The sequence below is a fragment of the Ambystoma mexicanum genome, chromosome 13, assembly GCF_040938575.1.
Source record: "Ambystoma mexicanum isolate Mex_15411 chromosome 13, UKY_AmexF1_1, whole genome shotgun sequence".
NCBI lineage: Eukaryota > Metazoa > Chordata > Amphibia > Caudata > Ambystomatidae > Ambystoma > Ambystoma mexicanum.
The window spans coordinates 737,252,501-737,270,002 of record NC_090938.1 but is presented as its reverse complement, the minus strand read 5'-3'; the positions used below and the strand labels follow the sequence as shown (position 1 = coordinate 737,270,002).

The 17,502-nt window shown below is 46.9% G+C and overlaps 1 protein-coding gene across 1 annotated transcript in view; it reads right to left on the bottom strand.

Moving 5' to 3' along the window:
* Nucleotides 1-13,922: 13,922 nt before the first annotated feature.
* Nucleotides 13,923-17,502, bottom strand: part of LOC138521861 (E3 ubiquitin-protein ligase TRIM39-like) — a 159,100-nt gene continuing 155,520 nt past the window's right edge. Inside the window, exon 8 of the mRNA XM_069635007.1 lies at nt 13,923-17,359. Coding sequence (XP_069491108.1) covers nt 16,833-17,359 — 527 coding nt within the window. The 3' untranslated portion in view covers nt 13,923-16,832. The remainder of the gene's footprint in view (nt 17,360-17,502) is intronic.

Sequence of the window (17,502 nt, the reverse complement as noted above, 5' to 3'; positions counted from 1 at the left end):
TCCCTTCTGTACAAATTACCGATCTTCCTTCACATCGCTGCTCCCTCATCTTCACCTGGGAGAGTACACCTCTGGATTATCTCATTCACCTCTCTAATACATCTTTCTAAACTCCTTTCCCTTTCCTGCTCCTCGCTTTTCTCCATTTCTTGAAGCATGCGTTCCCTGAATCTTCTCAGCTTCCTTTTGCCGTTTCTCTCAGCTTCGTTCCATCTCTCGCTCTATCTGACTCACTCTTTTTTCCTCCATTTCCTTCATTTTCTCCTTCTCCACTTCCCTTTGTCTTTCATTTTCCTCCTTTTGCTTTATTGCTCTTTCCTTTCTTCTCTCCTTTTTCACTTTCCTCTAGCTCACTTTTTCTTTCAGTCTCTTTATCTGCTTCATGTTTCCTTTCTCTTTCCTTCTCTTCCTCAATTATTATGTCCCATTCTTTCTTCCTCCTCCTGCTTCCTTCTCCATCGTGCCTTTTCTTCCTGCCTTCTTTCCTCTTCTTCTTCCTTTTCCTGTATTTTCATAACTTCCCTTTCTTTATCTTTAGCATCTTCCATATTCCTTCCCTCCAATTTAAGCAACATCTGCCCTCCCACCCACTTGTTCACCGGGATCGCTGTCTCTTCTTTATTGCCCTGTCTGTCTCTGTCTCTGGATCGCTTCTGTCAGCTTCGCCTGCACCGCTCGTCATAATCATTACGCATGGACACTGGCTTGTGTTTGTTTAATTTAGCTCCATTAATAGCACCCTCACTACTGTAAGTGGGGGGCGCTAATACAGAGTTAGTGTATACTGCAGGTGCTTTGAGTTCTTTCAATGGGTAAAATCCCTGTCCTTCGTCTGCTCTGTGGAGGATGAGGAGGAGCCGAGGGTGCTGTACCCTCTCCTTCATGCTGATTAAGCATCCACTCCCTCACGGGCAGATCCTCTGTCTCGTCCCAAACATCTTTCATAATTCTAGAATGGCTAATCATTTTTGCACTTTCTTGTCTTTATACACAGGGTGTAAAGATGTTGTCATGTATTGCAGCAATTATTTCGAAAGAGTGCCCCCCTGGGGCCAGGCCATTAACATTTTGCCCGCTGTGCCATTAACACACTAAGAATGGTATTTGCATATTTTCATTTTATATCTAGGCAGAGACTTGCACAAATACATACGGGGAGTCTCTCCCATGATGGCACGTCACGCTCTTGACTGCTGATACTTACCAAACCTTCATACATACCTCCTCTATTCCTACTTCACAATTCTCCACAATCTCCTTTTCAACAATAATTTCCTCTATTTGCAACACTTCTACATTCCTTCTCAACCTCTTTGATTACAACTATTCGGGCAAGCACCACAAATGCCTGCCACTTTCCGGACCACATCCTTTGGGTCAAAACCACAGCTCCACGTACTCTACGTTGTAAACCAATTTCCACAAAGCCTAATTTTTCACAGTTCAAACCATGTCTCACCCTCTCGCTGGCGCAAGCAATTACTACACATATGAATGCATCTTCAAAAATGACACAAGCCCCCAAACCCACAGCCATCTTCCTGCCCTCTTGACATGGTATCCTTTTATCTCTTTAACATGTGACAAACTCTTCCTTGACTTTGTTGTGGAAAATGTCTTTATTCTCAATTACTTAATACCTTGTCACGAGATTTAGTGTGTCACCTTCCATAACTCTTGTTAAAGGGTATGGATCCTCTCATAAGTAAATCTGTTAACACTTCAAAATTCCAGAATATATACAGACCAATCCAATCCCTCTCTCCTTCGTTTGCCAATCAATGCTCTATACTTGCAACCGTGGATCGACCAAGGCCTTCGGTATCGATTCTCCCTCAATCGGCCACTCACCCTCGCATTGCGGGGTGCCCGTGGGTACCTAGCAGTATTTTCTCCAAGGGGGCTTCTGTCGACCGTCTCAGTTCACGCGTGATTCACTGTTCTGCACAGGTCACTCTGCAATCCTCAAGTCTGGAGCGGGGGGTATCGAAAATCCGAGGGCCTGGACTATAACCATCCGAACTGCTACCAAATCTAAACACGCTGTGGAAAGTCCCACCGTTAACAGAACAGATAGGCCAGGAAATCCCACGCCCAATAACGGAAAGAGTCAAGGAAACAGGCCTGTTTCATTAATAATCCATATGAAACAGGGGCAGCAATAAAAACTCAAGTCTCAAAAGCTCTCACTTCTCCAATACAAAACAGTAAATTATAAACCAAAGGTACGGTACAACAGACATCATACTGCAATCTTGGTTACAAAAACCTACTGGTTGGACGGATTGATTCGGGGACTTGTCTGCATATAGGATAAATAAGTGTTAGTCTTTTAATTGTACACAGGTATCTGATGGACCCACCTCGGACCACCCCTAAATTGATAAAAGTAAGAAAGAGATAATCTTAGCAACAGATAATCGGCTAATGGAACAATTATACAGCAGCATCATTTTGAGAGCTGATATTGGTTTGGCATTGGGTTTACCAACCTTGGACACTGGCAGGTCATCAGCACATGAGCAAAAATATGGTAGGAGGAGTGACATCAAGGAGCGGCTTCTTCTAATTGAATAAGGCACCATCCCTGATTTCCTAGGCCATATGCCAGGATATCAAGCTTTGTACTTGACCTTGTCTAGTGTCTCTCGTTCTGTGAATCTGTAGGGAGTGAGGGCAGGTGCCTATCAGTGTGTGGAGTTGATGAAAAGACCCTGTTCTCTAATTATAATTCACGTGTGAGGAGACCACCTTTTGAATTATTCCACTCGACTTTATTAGGATTTTAACTCATATTAATACGGGTGCTATTACTCTCTTCGGCCACTGGAGACTTGGTCGAGCTATTCCTCATGCAGTATTAAGCTTCTTATGAATAGGCACTTAGCACTGAAAGGCTGTTTATTATTCTACCTAATCTAACAGAAATATACCCAACGTTTGTGAAGTATTATCTTCTGTTCTTCTTCAGAGCTATCCAAACCTCCCTTTTCGCTGTAACCTTGGAGGGGGCTGCACAGTCCTTGTCCCCATGAAGAGAGTCTCTATCTGTGAGTTCCCACTTTCTGTCACTCCTAGGGGGCGAGGTTGTGTAGCAGACTCACCTCCCTAAGCTCACAGGGAAGAGCTCCTCCTGGGGAGATGTGAAGCGAACCCATGATTCGACACAATACGTCCAGCACCAGATAAAAAAAATCGAAGAGGCTGGAAGGGGAAGACGTACAAAGTACTAAGGAGAGCAAATATGCATAACAAAGACGCTCCACATCCTATATCAAGAATTTGTTTCTGAGGTCCAGCAGCAGGTAAAGGGTTCTGGGGGTAAATCCCAAGGGGTTGTGAATAGACGCAGTATATGCAGATAAACTAAGGAATAAGGCGCTCATGGTGCCCTGGAGCTTGTGCCTCCCAAACACAACCCAGAAGACCCCGCTCTGCATTCCAGAACACCAAGATGACCAGTCATGAGGTCAGATCTATAGGCAGATGAGAGCCCAGGACAACAAGATAACCAGTCATGAGGTCAGGTGATCTGTAGGCAGATGGGAGCCCAGGGCACCAAGATGACCAGTAATGAGGTCAGATGATCTATAGGCAGATAAGTGCCCAGGACACCAAGATGACCAGTCATGAGGTCAGATCTATAGGCAGATGAGAGCCCAGGACAATAAGATGACCAGTCATGAGGTCAGATGATCTATAGGCAAATGGGAGCCCGGGACAACAAGATGACCAGTAATGAGGTCCGGTTATCTGTAGGCAGATGAGTACCTAGGACACCAAGATGACCAGTCATTAGGTCAGATGTATAGACAGATGAGAGCCCAGGGCACCAAGATGACCAGTAATGAGGTTAGATGATCTATAGGCAGATGAGTGCCCAGGATACCAAGATGACCAGTCATGAGGTCAGGTTATCTGTAGGCATATGGGAGCCCAGGGCACCAAGATGACCAGTCATGCAGTCAGATAGTCTATAGGCAGATGAGCGCTCAGAGGGAATATGAAGCTCATAATGCAAAGATGGCATGCAGCGCTTACAGCCCCCTCTGTTCAATGGACCATAGTGCCTGAAAATGAGCCTTGAGTGCCAGCTGTGGTTGCACTTAGAGGCCAGGAGGTAGGTGCCCAGGACAGACAGACCACTCATTTTAGGCACTGTAGACAGGTACTGTAAACAGGAGCTCAATCAAAAAGCTAACACATGGATAGCAAGAGGGGACAAGCTATACACCACTAACCCCCCTCACCCCCACCCCCCTATTTTTCTTAGGTCTAGAGCCTCATTGCTGTGGCAGCAGCAGATATAGATTGCAGTCACAGTCCACAAAGCCACTGCAACTACAGCAGCAGATGTACTGATGTCACTGTGGACCACAACGGCAGGGACCCACGCAGGAGACGGCAGGTCACTATTACTGCAAGAGATGAAATAAGGACCTCAGCAGAGGGGAATCGGATTCAGACAAGTCAGGAGCAAGCCACACTGGACCCGGAGTGCGTGTGCACAAGGAAGAACCTCAGTGTGCCCTCAGCCGCACTCGCTTCATCATGGGCACCTCCAACTTGTGCCACTACCTCCTTCCAAAATTGCTAAAACACACCAAACGTCTGTCACAACCATCTGGAAATACCCAAATCACATGATTTTGAGCCCTTAGGTTTATATAGTCGTTGTCCCCTCCCCTTCTCTGCTCATGAGGGGCTGCACCGGGGCAACCAAATGGTTCAGCGGCTGTGAGTGTTGGGCCTTAAGTGGAACATCTGGGTTTACTGAGGGTTTTGTGGGCTGAGTTTGGGTAGAGGTAAAGCCCCTGGTCCGGATGGTATCTCTGCTGAATTTTAGAACACTCTTGCTAATTCCCTTATACCAAAACTCAAATCTTTATTTTCATACTTCATTTCTCAGAAATCCTCTTCTGGATCCTTCACTGAAGCTTTACTCATTCTATTCCCCAAACCCGAAAAAGATCCCACACTGCCTTGTAATTATCGTCCTATATCTCTCATTAATGTAGAAAGCAAGATCTTCGCTAAACTTCTGGCCAATAGAATAGAATCCTTTCTCCCTGCTTTGATTAAATCTGACCAAGTTGGTTATGTTAAAGGCCGCAACATCTCCTCTAATACTAGATTATTCCTTAAAACGCTTCACGTTGTCTCCAAAGAAAAAAGAGATACCCAGGGTTATGCAACTATTGCACTAGATGCAAAAAAAGCCTTTGACTGTGTAAATTGGGACTGTATGTGGGGAAAAATGTATATCTCTGGTCAAATTTCTCTCGTCTGTCAATATAAATGGTCAATCTCCATCCTTTTTCTCGCTACTTAGAGGTACACAACATGGCTGCCCTTTTTCCCCTATCTTATATATCCTTTCATTAGAACCCCTGTTAGAACTTATTACATCTGATAGAAATATACCAGGAATACCGGGTGGGACATTTTTTATCAAAATTGCGGCATATGCAGACGATATACTTAAAAATCCTAAACTCCACCTACCACACTTACTTAATACTCTTCACTCTTTTATCCTTGTTTCTGGACATAAACTCAACAAAAACAAATCCGAAATCCTACCCCTCAATTCCTTCTGTTTTAAGCATGATGTAGATGTCTTTGGCCTCAAATGGTGTTGTGACTCTATCAAATATCTTGCCATTTGTTTTGCCCCCACAATACATGATACTATCAAACTCAACACACAAATACTGATGAACAAACTTAAAGACCTAACCACTAAATGGTCCCCCCTTTATCTTTTGTGGTGGGGCCGGCTTGGTATAATCAAGATGATTCTCTCCCCCATTATTCTATATTACCCGCAGCTCCTCCCTGTTCCACTCCCTCTATCCTTGTTTAAATCCATCAATTCTGTCCTGCTTAATTTCTTATGGGGGCATGGAAGTTGTAAAAGTATTGCTGTTGCTAAGCTTAAAGCTCCTTACAATATGGGTGGAGTTATGTCCCCTGGCTTTAAACTATATCACACAACATTCCTTGTCAAGCAATCACGGTGTTGGGTTTCCCATACTCATATCTCAGACAAGCCCCCTTGGTTTACTTATAGAAAAATGTTTGGTTTATCCATATGAATTAGCAGACCTCATCTACTTATTCAAGCATGCTTCTATCGCTCTATCTGACCCCATCAAGGCCTCTATTTCTGCCCAAAAGGTCTTTCTTTTTGTGCATAATAAAACTCCCAATAAAAACGTATCCCCTTTATTGTGGCACAATAAATACATTGTTATTAATAATAGGGCCTTGAGTCGAAGATCATGGCTAAAAAAAGGCATCAGATTCATCCAACAAATTATAAATGGTCCCTCCATTCTTTCCTTCAAACAACTTAAATATTTACTCTCCATAATTCGGATTTTAATGTTTACAATAAATTGATAAACTCTTGTCTTGATGCGCTCCACATTTTCTCAATAATATTCTTTCACCTGATGTCTTTAGATTACTGCAACTTACTATGGTCTCTGATCTCAGGTTTATGAGACCCTGGTCTCAAAGCCTGTTGCCCAGTCTGTGCGTTTGCTGTGGGAAGCTGATTTTGGGTGTACACTTGATGATCATGCATGGTTCTCAATATTCCCCAAAATTAGGTGCGTCTCTGTAGCTGTCAACATAACGCAACATTTCCTCTTCTTTATTCATAGAGCGTTTATTAATCATGTGAAGCTTTCAAAAGCAAAAAATGCAAATGATGACAAATGTTGGTCATGTGGTCACTCGCCTGCTTCTTATGAACATATGCTCTTTAAATGTCCGTTTGTGTTCACATTTTGGCAAAATGTATGGAAACACCTAAAGCTTATTTTCAAGATTGACATCCCGCTATCGTTTATGAACATTGTTTTGGCGAGGTCAGCTATAAGATCTTGTGATTTGCATGCTTCAGCCAAACTATACGATTTATTTATTATAATTGCTTTAAAACTCATTAATGCAAATTGGAAGAACTCACGCTCCCTTTCCATCAGGGGATGGTGGAACAACATTTGGCATATTCAAAGATTGGATTTATGTATGGCCAACTATCAAGAGTTTATTCCCAAATATAATGCAAAATGGTCTTTTTTTATTCGCCATCTAAACTGTTTTAAGGCTTCCACACATGGCACTTGAAAAATATTCTCTAATGATCAGCACTGATGTTTCATTTGATGCTGTATTATATTTTGTCAATACTGCATGTTAAAAATTGTATTATTCTATATTTTCCCTTCCTCCTCCCTCTCTTACCCTATGTTCTCATGTCTGTGCCTGGTCTGTGCTCCCCCGTTCGTCTAGGCTTATTAACTTTGATATTTTCTATGCAGATTGTACGAACTATGCACCCCCACTTATGTTCAATGTCTATCTACAATGGTAATACATCCATGTTATAGTTACTTAATAGGTTATCTGTATTGGCGTTTTACACTGTATACTTCGATTTTATCTTCATTACATCTCATTGTCCTTAAGTTTATCTGCACCATGATCAATTGTACTATTGTTATAATTCCAATAAAAATTATTAAACAAAAAGAAAATTGGATACCAACAATCCGTTTGTAATAAAAAATAGTTAGGTAAAATGGAGCCTTATGTGTATAAATCCCCTTCTATTGCCATCAGATCTGCCATACTTCATTTTAGGCTAAATCTTTTTCCAACTCGGGATCTTATAGTTCAGAGAAAATTGCTGCCGGTGCATGAGAATATCTGTCGCTTTAGTAAGGATCCCAACTTTAAAGAAACATTGAATCTATTTATGAGTTGTCCAGCTTTAATACAAGAAAGACAGAAACATTTTGTGAAACACTATGCATATTTGGGAATGGTGTACCCATATTCGTGATGGCAAATGTTACTATGCACTCCATAAATGAGTATTAGAATATCTACGATTGGATTTCTATCTGCCTTAGCGTTGCATGATTGAATCTAATCACAAATTCGACATGATTCTATCCTCATTACTGTCTTGAGGCTTTCATTGTTAATTTTGATATACTCATTGAGATTGTTTAATTAATCCCTGAAGAAAGATTCATTAATTGCTCAGTTATTACTACTCACGGCTTTAACATAATGCATTCTAAAACGAAATCAGCAAAGCCTATGGCTCATGCCTAATTGCACTTCAGCATGGATTGTTTTATTGTTTAATTGATTCGTATTGATTGTTTTGAATTTTTTATCCTTTTTTATTGTTTAAATCAGTTGTTTAATGTTTAGTTGGTGTAATCTGTACCTAATGTTGTAACTTTTAAATTCTTATCAAATTGATGTAAAATGAATTTTCTTTTGTATATAAGAAATTGAAAAGTTGATTAATTCAGCTAATTCAATAATAAAAAATTAAAAAAATTGGATAAATAGTAGCAAAAAGCAGCTCGTGGGTATCCCACATTACCAATTGACCAGGAGCTGCCACTGGGGAATGAGGAGCTAGTATATAGCATTCCACAAATCTAACTTCCACATAAAATGCAAACACATAATTTTGTTGGTTAAAGACGACACCTATGCGTTAAATATTGTATAGATGTGCTCTAATGTTTATTTATAGATTGGCCCAAATGCATAGAATTAAATTCACATAGGTGTGTTTGTTCACCATCAATTGGTTTGTGGAGACAAAAGTAGCTCCTGGTAACTGTTGGCTAACCAGGCTCTTCTATGCTACACACAGGAGCTAAATAGCTCCCAGCTCTGCTCAGTTTTGATCCCTGTAGGCTGGGTTCTCGGGGTAATCTGGGTGTAGTTTCTGTTTTAGAGTCAGGGAAGTAATCTGGGTTCCCAGACTTCTGGGGTTTAGGTTCTGATTTAGGGGCAGGGGGTGGGGCGGGGCTCTCAAGGGTAACTGCTGGGTTCGCAGTGTTAACATGGGGTTTAGGCTCTGTGTTTAAAGACAGGGGTGTAGGGCTGGGTAGTCAAGGCAACCTGGGGTTTAGATTCTGTGTTTAGGGACAGGGAGGTAGGGCTAGGTACTCAGGAGTAACCTGGGAGGTGATCTGGGTTCTCAGAGTTTACCTGGGGTTTAGCTGCTGTGTTTAGGGGCAGGCATGTAGGTCAGGTTATTCAGGGGCAGCCTGGGGTTTAGGTTCTGTGTTTAGGGACGGGGGTAGGGCTGGGTACTCAGGGGTAACCTGGGAGGTAATCTGGGTTCTCAAGAGTTTACCTGGGTTAAGATTCTGTTTAAAATACAGAGAAACTTGGCTGGATAATGGAACCTAATGTAAGGGGCCGCTGGAGAGGCATGTGCCATATTTAGAGAAAGTAGTCAAATGGGCAGTGTCAAAGATGCCTGACTGCCTGGGCAGGGCTGAGGATCACACAGAGCATAAGCAGTGTTCCCAGGATGAGGGAGCATGCAGGACCCTTGATCACACAGAACATGGGCTCTGCCGAGGATCACATGGAGCATGAGTACTGCCAAGGATGATGCAGCAGGCAGCGCCAAAGATCAGACAGCATGGGGATTGACGAGGATAATGGCGTGGGCATCATCAGGGGGAGTGCGCGGGGGGGGGACAGTCACAGAACATGTGCTCTGTCCATGATCACAAAGAGCACAGGCAGGGCCAAAGGAGAAGATGAGGGAAAGGCAGAGTAACACAGAACATGGGGAGTGCTGATGGAGCCTGGGCTCTGCCATAGATCACACAGAACATCAGTAGTGCAGATCACACAGAGAATCAGTAGTGCAGAGGATAATGGAGCATGGGCAGTGCTGACAGAGTGGGCAGCACAGAGGATTACACAGAGTGTGTGCAGTGCTAAGGATGACAGAGCAGGCAGAGCATAGGATCACAGAGCTACGGCAATACTGACAAAGCGGGCAACGCAGAGGATCACACAGAGCATGGGCAGTGCTGGTGGAGCTGCATACTTGCCAACCCTACAGATTTAGGCACTAGGCTACTGCTTTTGAAGCAGCCCTACCGCCTACAGATTTCAGTGACAGATCCTACTGCTTTTTACAGTGGCAAGTAGTTTAGGTGATTCTAAGGCAGGCTCCAGGACAGAGAATGCAACACAGGGACTGGTAGGTGATTACTTTGATTGTACTCAGACCAATCCACTGACCTGACAGCTGTGTGACTCTGCACTCTTGCCGGTACAACCCTTAGGTGAACCAGCAGTGAAAGCAAGTGGCAGAGTGTAACACCATCACACAGCATCTGCCGACAATTTGGTGTTAGCGTTCAGAATTGTACAGTTTTAACATTTCAATATATTTCCATGTTGTGCTGTTTGTATGTTTTGTATTTTCCTGTGACGTCATTGTTATGGGAATTATTTTCAAACTTGAAAAATCCTACATCTTTTTGGTCACAGAATGTTGGCAAGTATGGAGCTAGCAGGGCAGAGAATCACAGAGCATCAGCAGTGCTGATGGAGCCAGAAGGGCAGAATTGCCATAGCCCCTCTCCACAATAATTTAATGACCTTTAACCCTAGAGCAGAGTTGCATTAGATAGAAATCCCCTCCAAGCTTCCCAGAGCCCCAATAAAGACAAAAGACCCCAAATAATACAACCAGACTCACAAAATGTGAATGAGACAGAGAAGTGGCCAGTAAGAAAGCGATGCCGACTATCTCTCCCTTCACTGCAATACCACTCCCCTCAACTCCAAAACAGCCATAATAACAGGCAGTGGACAAGGGCGGGGCTTAAATGTTACCTATTAAGAGTTTGGTAGCGTTCACCTTGCCATCTAGCTCATAACGAATGCTTTCACTGTGTTAACTATAAAGCACTCAATTGCCATTGGTGTGTCGTCGTAGCGCCGTGAGCCGTCATACTGCACAGTTCTGAGCTTCCGGTTGACCACAGGCTAGGGCTGGCCCCTGCGTCTGCGAAACACTGAACCCTGTTCCCCAAATGCGAGAACACTGCCCTCCCACGCCCGCCATACCCCAGACACCCCCCTTCTGCACACTGCCGCCACCCAAATACATAACTCTGCGGATTCCAAAGAAACACAGGAAACTGACGGCCCCCATTACTCTCAAATCCCACTCACGTGACTCCCCCTTACAACCCTGAGCACTGCAATCCTGACACCCCCTCTCACACAGGACACAAACAGGCCGATTCATGTAATTCCTCCCAAAAGTGTCGCACGCGGCTGGCGCACAGCGTGCCCGTGCGAATGTCTGCGCCAGCCGCGTGCGATAAAATCAATTCCTGCGCACAGCGTATTCATGGATTCTCGTCTCCAAAAGCAGACGTGGCGCAGAGTGGCGCAGCGACCCTGCAGCAGCACCAGTTACGCTCCCAAGAACGCCCTCGCGCAAGGAAAAGCCATCAAGATCGCAAAACCATCGCAAAGGGCTGCGCCAACACTGTACCAGTTTACCGGACTGGCAAAAGCGGGGAACGCGTATTACGGGCGTCGGGAACACGCGTGCGCGAGACGATCCACACGCGATCGGGCCAGGGGGAGCGTGTGCGTGTATATCAGGGGTGCGCGAGAAGTTCTACACACGAATGGCCTGGGTGCATGTATTTCAGGGGTGCGCGGGAAGTTCCACACGCGATTGCCCTGGGCGTGTGTATTTCAGGGGTGAGCGGGAAGTTCCACACGCGATTGGCCTGGGCGCGTGTATTTCAGGGGTGCGCGGGAACTCCCACACGCGATTGCCCTGGGCGCGTGTATTTCAGGGGTGCGCGGGAAGTTTCACACGCGATTGCCCTGGGCTTGGGAAGTTTCACACGCGATTGCCCTGGGCGCGTGTATTTCAGGGGTGCGCGGGAAGTTCCACACGCGATTGGGCTGCGTGCGTGTATTTCAGGGGTGCGTGGGAAGTTTCACACGTGATTGGGCTGCGTGCGTGTATTTCAGTTTCACACGCGATTCGGCTGCGTGCGTGTATTTCAGGGGTGCGCGGGAAGTTTCACACGCGATTGGGCTGCGTGCGTGTATTTCAGGGGTGCGCGGGAAGTTTCACACGCGATTGGGCTGCGTGCGTGTATTTCAGGGGTGTGCGGGAAGTTTCACACGCGATTGGGCTGCGTGCGTGTATTTCAGGGGTGCGCGGGAAGTTTCACACGCGATTGGGCTGCGTGCGGGTATTTCAGGGGTGCGCGGGAAGTTTCACACGCGATTGGGCTGCGTGCGTGTATTTCAGGGGTGCGCTGGAAGTTTCACACGTGCTGGGGGGTGGGAGACATGAGTTGGACATGGGTGGGGGCCTGCTGGCAGGTGCCCCACAGTGCTGGGGGGTGGGGGGGAACATGAGTTGGACATGGGTGGGGGCCTGCTGGCAGGTGCCCCACAGTGCTGGGGGGCAGTGGGGGGGTGGGGAACATGAGTTGGACATGGGTGGGGGCCTGCTGGCAGGTGCCCCGCAGTGCTGGGGGGTGGGAGACATGGGTGGGGGCCTGGTGGAGGGTGCCCCTGGTGGCTGGGGGTGCAGGGGGACATGCGTTGGTGGGCAGTAGTGCAAGTTGACATGTGGGTTGGCTGGGGGGCATGGCCATGGTGGATGGGGTGCCTGCAGGACATGTGCAGGGTAGGCCCCTGTGGTGTGAGCCACCTGCAGGGGCCGTGGAGGGTGTAGAGGGAACACCTGGGAGGACCCACACGTGCAATTCACGTGTGGTGCTCCCCGCGCACCCCTGTAATACACGTACCCTGATGAAATCGCGTGTGGTGCTCCACGTGCACCCCTGTAATACACGTACCCTGATGGAATCGCGTGTGAAACTTCACGCGCACCCCTGAAATACACGCACGCAGCCCAATCGCGTATGAAACTTCCCGCGCACCCCTGAAATACCCGCACGCAGCCCAATCGCCTGTGAAACTTCCCGCGCACCCCTGAAATACCCGCACGCAGCCCAATCGCGTGTGGAACTTCTCGCGCACCTCTGAAATACACGCACATGGTCCCCCAGGCCCGATCACGTGTGAAAACACCCGCGAGCCCCTGAAATACACGTACCCCGCTCCCCCAGGCCCGATCGCGTGTAGAAACACCCGCGAGCCCCTGGAATACACGTACCCCGCTCCCCGAGGCCCGATCGCATGTGGAACTTCACCCGCACCCCTGAAATACACGTACCCCGCTCCCCCAGGCCCGATCGCGTGTAGAAACACCCGCGAGCCCCTGAAATACACGTACCCCGCTCCCCCAGGCCCGATCGCGTGTAGAAACACCCGCGAGCCCCTGGAATACACGTACCCCGCTCCCCCAGGCCCGATCGCGTGTGGAACTTCACGCGCACCCCAGAAATACACGCACACGCTCCCCCAGGCCAGATCGCGTGTGAAACTTCGTGCGCACATCTGAAATACCTGCACGCAGCCCAATCGCATGTGAAACTTCACGCGCACCCCTGAAATGCCCGCACGCAGCCCAATCGCGTGTGGAACTTCTCGCGCACCTCTGAAATACACGCACACGCTCCCCCAGGCCCGATCGCGTGTGAAAACACCCGCGAGCCCCTGAAATACACGTACCCCACTCCCCCAGGCCCGATTGCGTGTAGAAACACCCGCGAGCCCCTGGAATACATGTACCCCACTCCTCCAGGCCCGATCGCGTGTGAAAACACCCGCGAGCCCCTGAAATACACGCGCCCAGGCCAATCGCGTGTGAGAAACTTCTCGCGCACCCCTGAAATACACGCGCCCAGGCCAATCGCGTGTGGAACTTCACGCGCACCCCTGAAATACACGCACACGCTCCCCCAGGCCCGATCGCGTGTGGTTAATGCACTAGAGGGTATATCCCTACTCTGTCAAGGACCGGGAAATCACTAAACCACAAAACAAAAAAGTGTCCTGACAGGTTCACTAAACATATATATAAATTTAATTTATAATAAACTTCTCAATACCAGAAATATGGCACAAGCTATCTAAAGTATTTCCTAGGTATGTGTTTTACAGTTTTCTGTGTCCACCTAAGTTTTCATAGGGATACATTTTACAAAAATCACCATTTCGTACTTCTGTTTAAGCATTATACAGAAGTAACTTTTTATTATTTCAATTATTACTCATGAGCAAGGTCTGTCAATTACCAAGCACTATTAGCTCAACATAAATTCCAAATCAAGCACAATATGTACAAAAAAGAACCAATAAATATCCATGTTCATGTACACAGTATTTCATACAATGCAAAAGACAGTTATATACACACATTAGAAAAAAACATTTGAAAAAACTTTTTCTCAGAATAGTCAACACTATATAAATTTTGAAGTTGATAGGCCCCCACTCAGAGGTTGAAGCCATATGTCTCTGGATTATAAATTTTCAGTTCCATTGGGGGCATTTTCAATTGGTTAGCTAAACTCAAGGTCTACTAGCTAAACTCGAGTTGTGTGTATATATACAACTATGAAAACTTAGGTGGACACAGAAAACTGTAAAACACATACCTAGGAAATACTTTAGATAGCTTGTGCCATATTTCTGGTATTGAGAAGTTTATTATAAATTAAATTTATATATATGTTTAGTGAACCTGTCAGGACACTTTTTTGTTTTGTGGTTTAGTGATTTCCCGGTCCTTGACAGAGTAGGGATATACCCTCTAGTGCATTACCGATCGCGTGTGGGCCTTCTCGCGCGTGTAGGACTTTGGCGCACATTTTTTTCCTGCGCAGGGACGCTACCGCCTGCTTTTGTGTGGCGGACATGTATGGGCCTGTGCGCGTCTTTGGCCGTGCGCTGTTTTTCCCTATTCGATTCCATGAATACGTGTTGTAGGCGAGCGTGTGGGCGTTCTGCGCACTTGCCTCCTGTACTTCCCCCGTGACGCCCACATTTTCACGAGTTGTTCCCCATTCTGCGTGTGACGCCCCGTGTTACGCCTACTTTTGTTATGTGCACCGCGCTATGTGCGAATTCGCTGTGGCCTTATCGCACGGCGTTCAATGACCTATGCGCCAGCGTGCGCCAGCGTGCGCCGCGCACTTTTTCAGCGCACATCCCACATTTCGCGGGTGCACGGACTTCCATGAATTGATGTGCGATGTTTTCTGTGCGATAATCGCACTTGCACTGCGATTTTCGCTATTTCTCTGCGAATCGCACGTTTTCGCACGCGTGCACCGTTTTTTCGGCGCACATTAATTCCATGAATCGGCCTGTAAGACTTAAGACACAGAGGACTCTGCGTCTCACTGAATAAGTCCCCCCAGCCCCCGCTTTTCAGTGGCTCAGATGTAAATCGCTGATTGCTGCTAAACCACAGCCTCCTCCTACACTTACAGTCGCAAGCCACTGCTCCTCTCCGGCAAGACAGAGCCCCCTACCCTAATAGACAAACAACAGCCCCCTCCCACACTAGTAGTCACAATCCACTGCCCCCTTGTTCGGCTGCATGCCCAACGTCCCAACCATGAGAAGAAGTGTAGACTTCGCAGGTTCTGCTAGTCAGGAGTGGTTTTGAGGCGATAATGGCCCTTTTGTAGCCGCCATTTTTGTTTTAGCTATGCAAAGCACACGTGTTATTGGAAGGAGTGTTGTAGGATCAAAGGCGGAGCAGCGACATTGTTGCAGAGTAGAAGGTAGACTCAGGGGGGGTCGAGAAGGTGGTAACTAAGCAAGGTGTGGGGTGATGCACACAGTCAAGCATAGAATGTGTAACCCTGTATTTAGGGGACTTTTGTTAGTTGATAGTAGGCCAGTAGTAGGTCTGTACTTAACATAGACAGGAGCAGCATATGGTGGATAGGCCGCGGTAGCCAGAGTTCAGCCATTTTGAAGTAGGACGCTATGGAAGTGCAGCGTTGAACAACAAAGACTATTAGAAAAGCATTTGAAGTTGGTACACAGTTCTGTAAAGTTAAGGATTATGTTTTTTACCCCCCCAGCAAGTGTGCAGACAGCCAAGGTTGCATTGACAGGCAAGCACCAAGCTAAAATCAAGAGGTGATGTACAGCCAAAAAGCGGCTCGCAGGAGATGAGCACAAAATGCATTTTAATTAGTTATGTGTGCTAGATTAGCTAGACACCTGCAAGGCCAAATCTGGTACGAACAGGGCGTATTAACCTGGCGATGTTGAAGTAGGATGCCCAAGTGAGGCTACACTGACCCCAATGAGCAGTGGCCGTTCTATGTGAACTTCAGGCAGTCCATTGCCTTTAATAACTAAATAAGCAAAATTACTTCCATGGCGCGGTGCACGGCCACGCGTTTTAGAAAAAGCCGTCTGGGTCCGTACATGGATAGGGAGGATACCATCCACGACAGAGATATCTTCCAGGAGGGGAGTCTCACAAGTTGTTGCCAACGAGTGAATTTGTGAAGTCAAAGAGACCGTCTGCGAGTTGCAGATGTGGCCGGTCTAATGAAGGAGCCTTTGTTTTACTAAGGGGATGTCTCAGGGAGGTGCACATCAAACACTGTCCGAGTTGCCTTGATCCATCGGATGAATAGCTCATTGTAATTTACTACCTGATTAGAAAAAAACAATCGCCATGGAGTAGCACATGCTGACATAATGAAGACATTTTTAGGGGTTGTGCTTTTTGATTAGAAGTAGCTAATGAAGTAGCGATATATAAGTAATGTTTAGGGTCCTTTTATAGGGGTCGACCAATAAGGACCGTGGGATAAATTGTGCAACTGATATGGAAATTAGTGGGTTTTGTGTATATAAGCTGTAACTTTGTTGGGCGTGTCGAACGAGTTGTTAGTTTAGTTCCAAGGCGCTGTCTAATGCTCCTGGCCGTATTGTATCTAATAAAACATGCTTTTCTTGCAAGACGTGCACTCTTATTTCCACTTGGATTATTGGTCATTGATCAGGTTGCAGGTTTACTCTCCCCTCTTAACTGCTGCCAGGCTCTGCTGCTCTCAGTCCCCTCCTGCCCCCGGGAGGATCTTCAGCGCCTCGGAACTCCGTGTCTGGAAGTAGGGCCGCAGGGTGCGGGGGAAGGAGGTACCGGGGAAGGTGAAGAGCAGAGCCTGGTTCTGAGCATCGTAGACCGAGAGCCTGCCTGCCTCATAGTCCAGGAAGAAGCCCAGGACCCTGGGGGGAACACAGGGAGTCAGTGGGGTGGGAGGGGAGGTGCAAGCCCAGTATTTACCATCCCAGAGCCTCACTGTCCATCGACCTCCCTGAGGTGACAGTGTGATCTCCCCCTTCCTGGGCACAGACTCATCACACACCCCCAATGTCCAGGCCGTGGAGCCCCCCACCTCCACCTCCCAGTAATGCCTCCCTGAGCTCAGCCCCTCCCTCCCCAGGGCACAGAAGGCATTAGTGAATCTCTGGGGGGTGTTGGGCAGAGCCTGGGCTCCGTCCCCGCGTCTCACGCTTCTCCCGTCCGTGGACACGATGAGCCGGGTATGAGCGGTGCCAGGATCCAGAGTCACCTCACCTGCAAGAGAGAAGCACAGCTCAGAAACCAGTCAATCACAGCAGAGCAGCTCACCCAATCACATTGCACTAGTGTCAATCAATCACTACTCATCCAATCACAGAGCCTGTATGGGCCTTATTCCACCAATCACCCCTCAAACT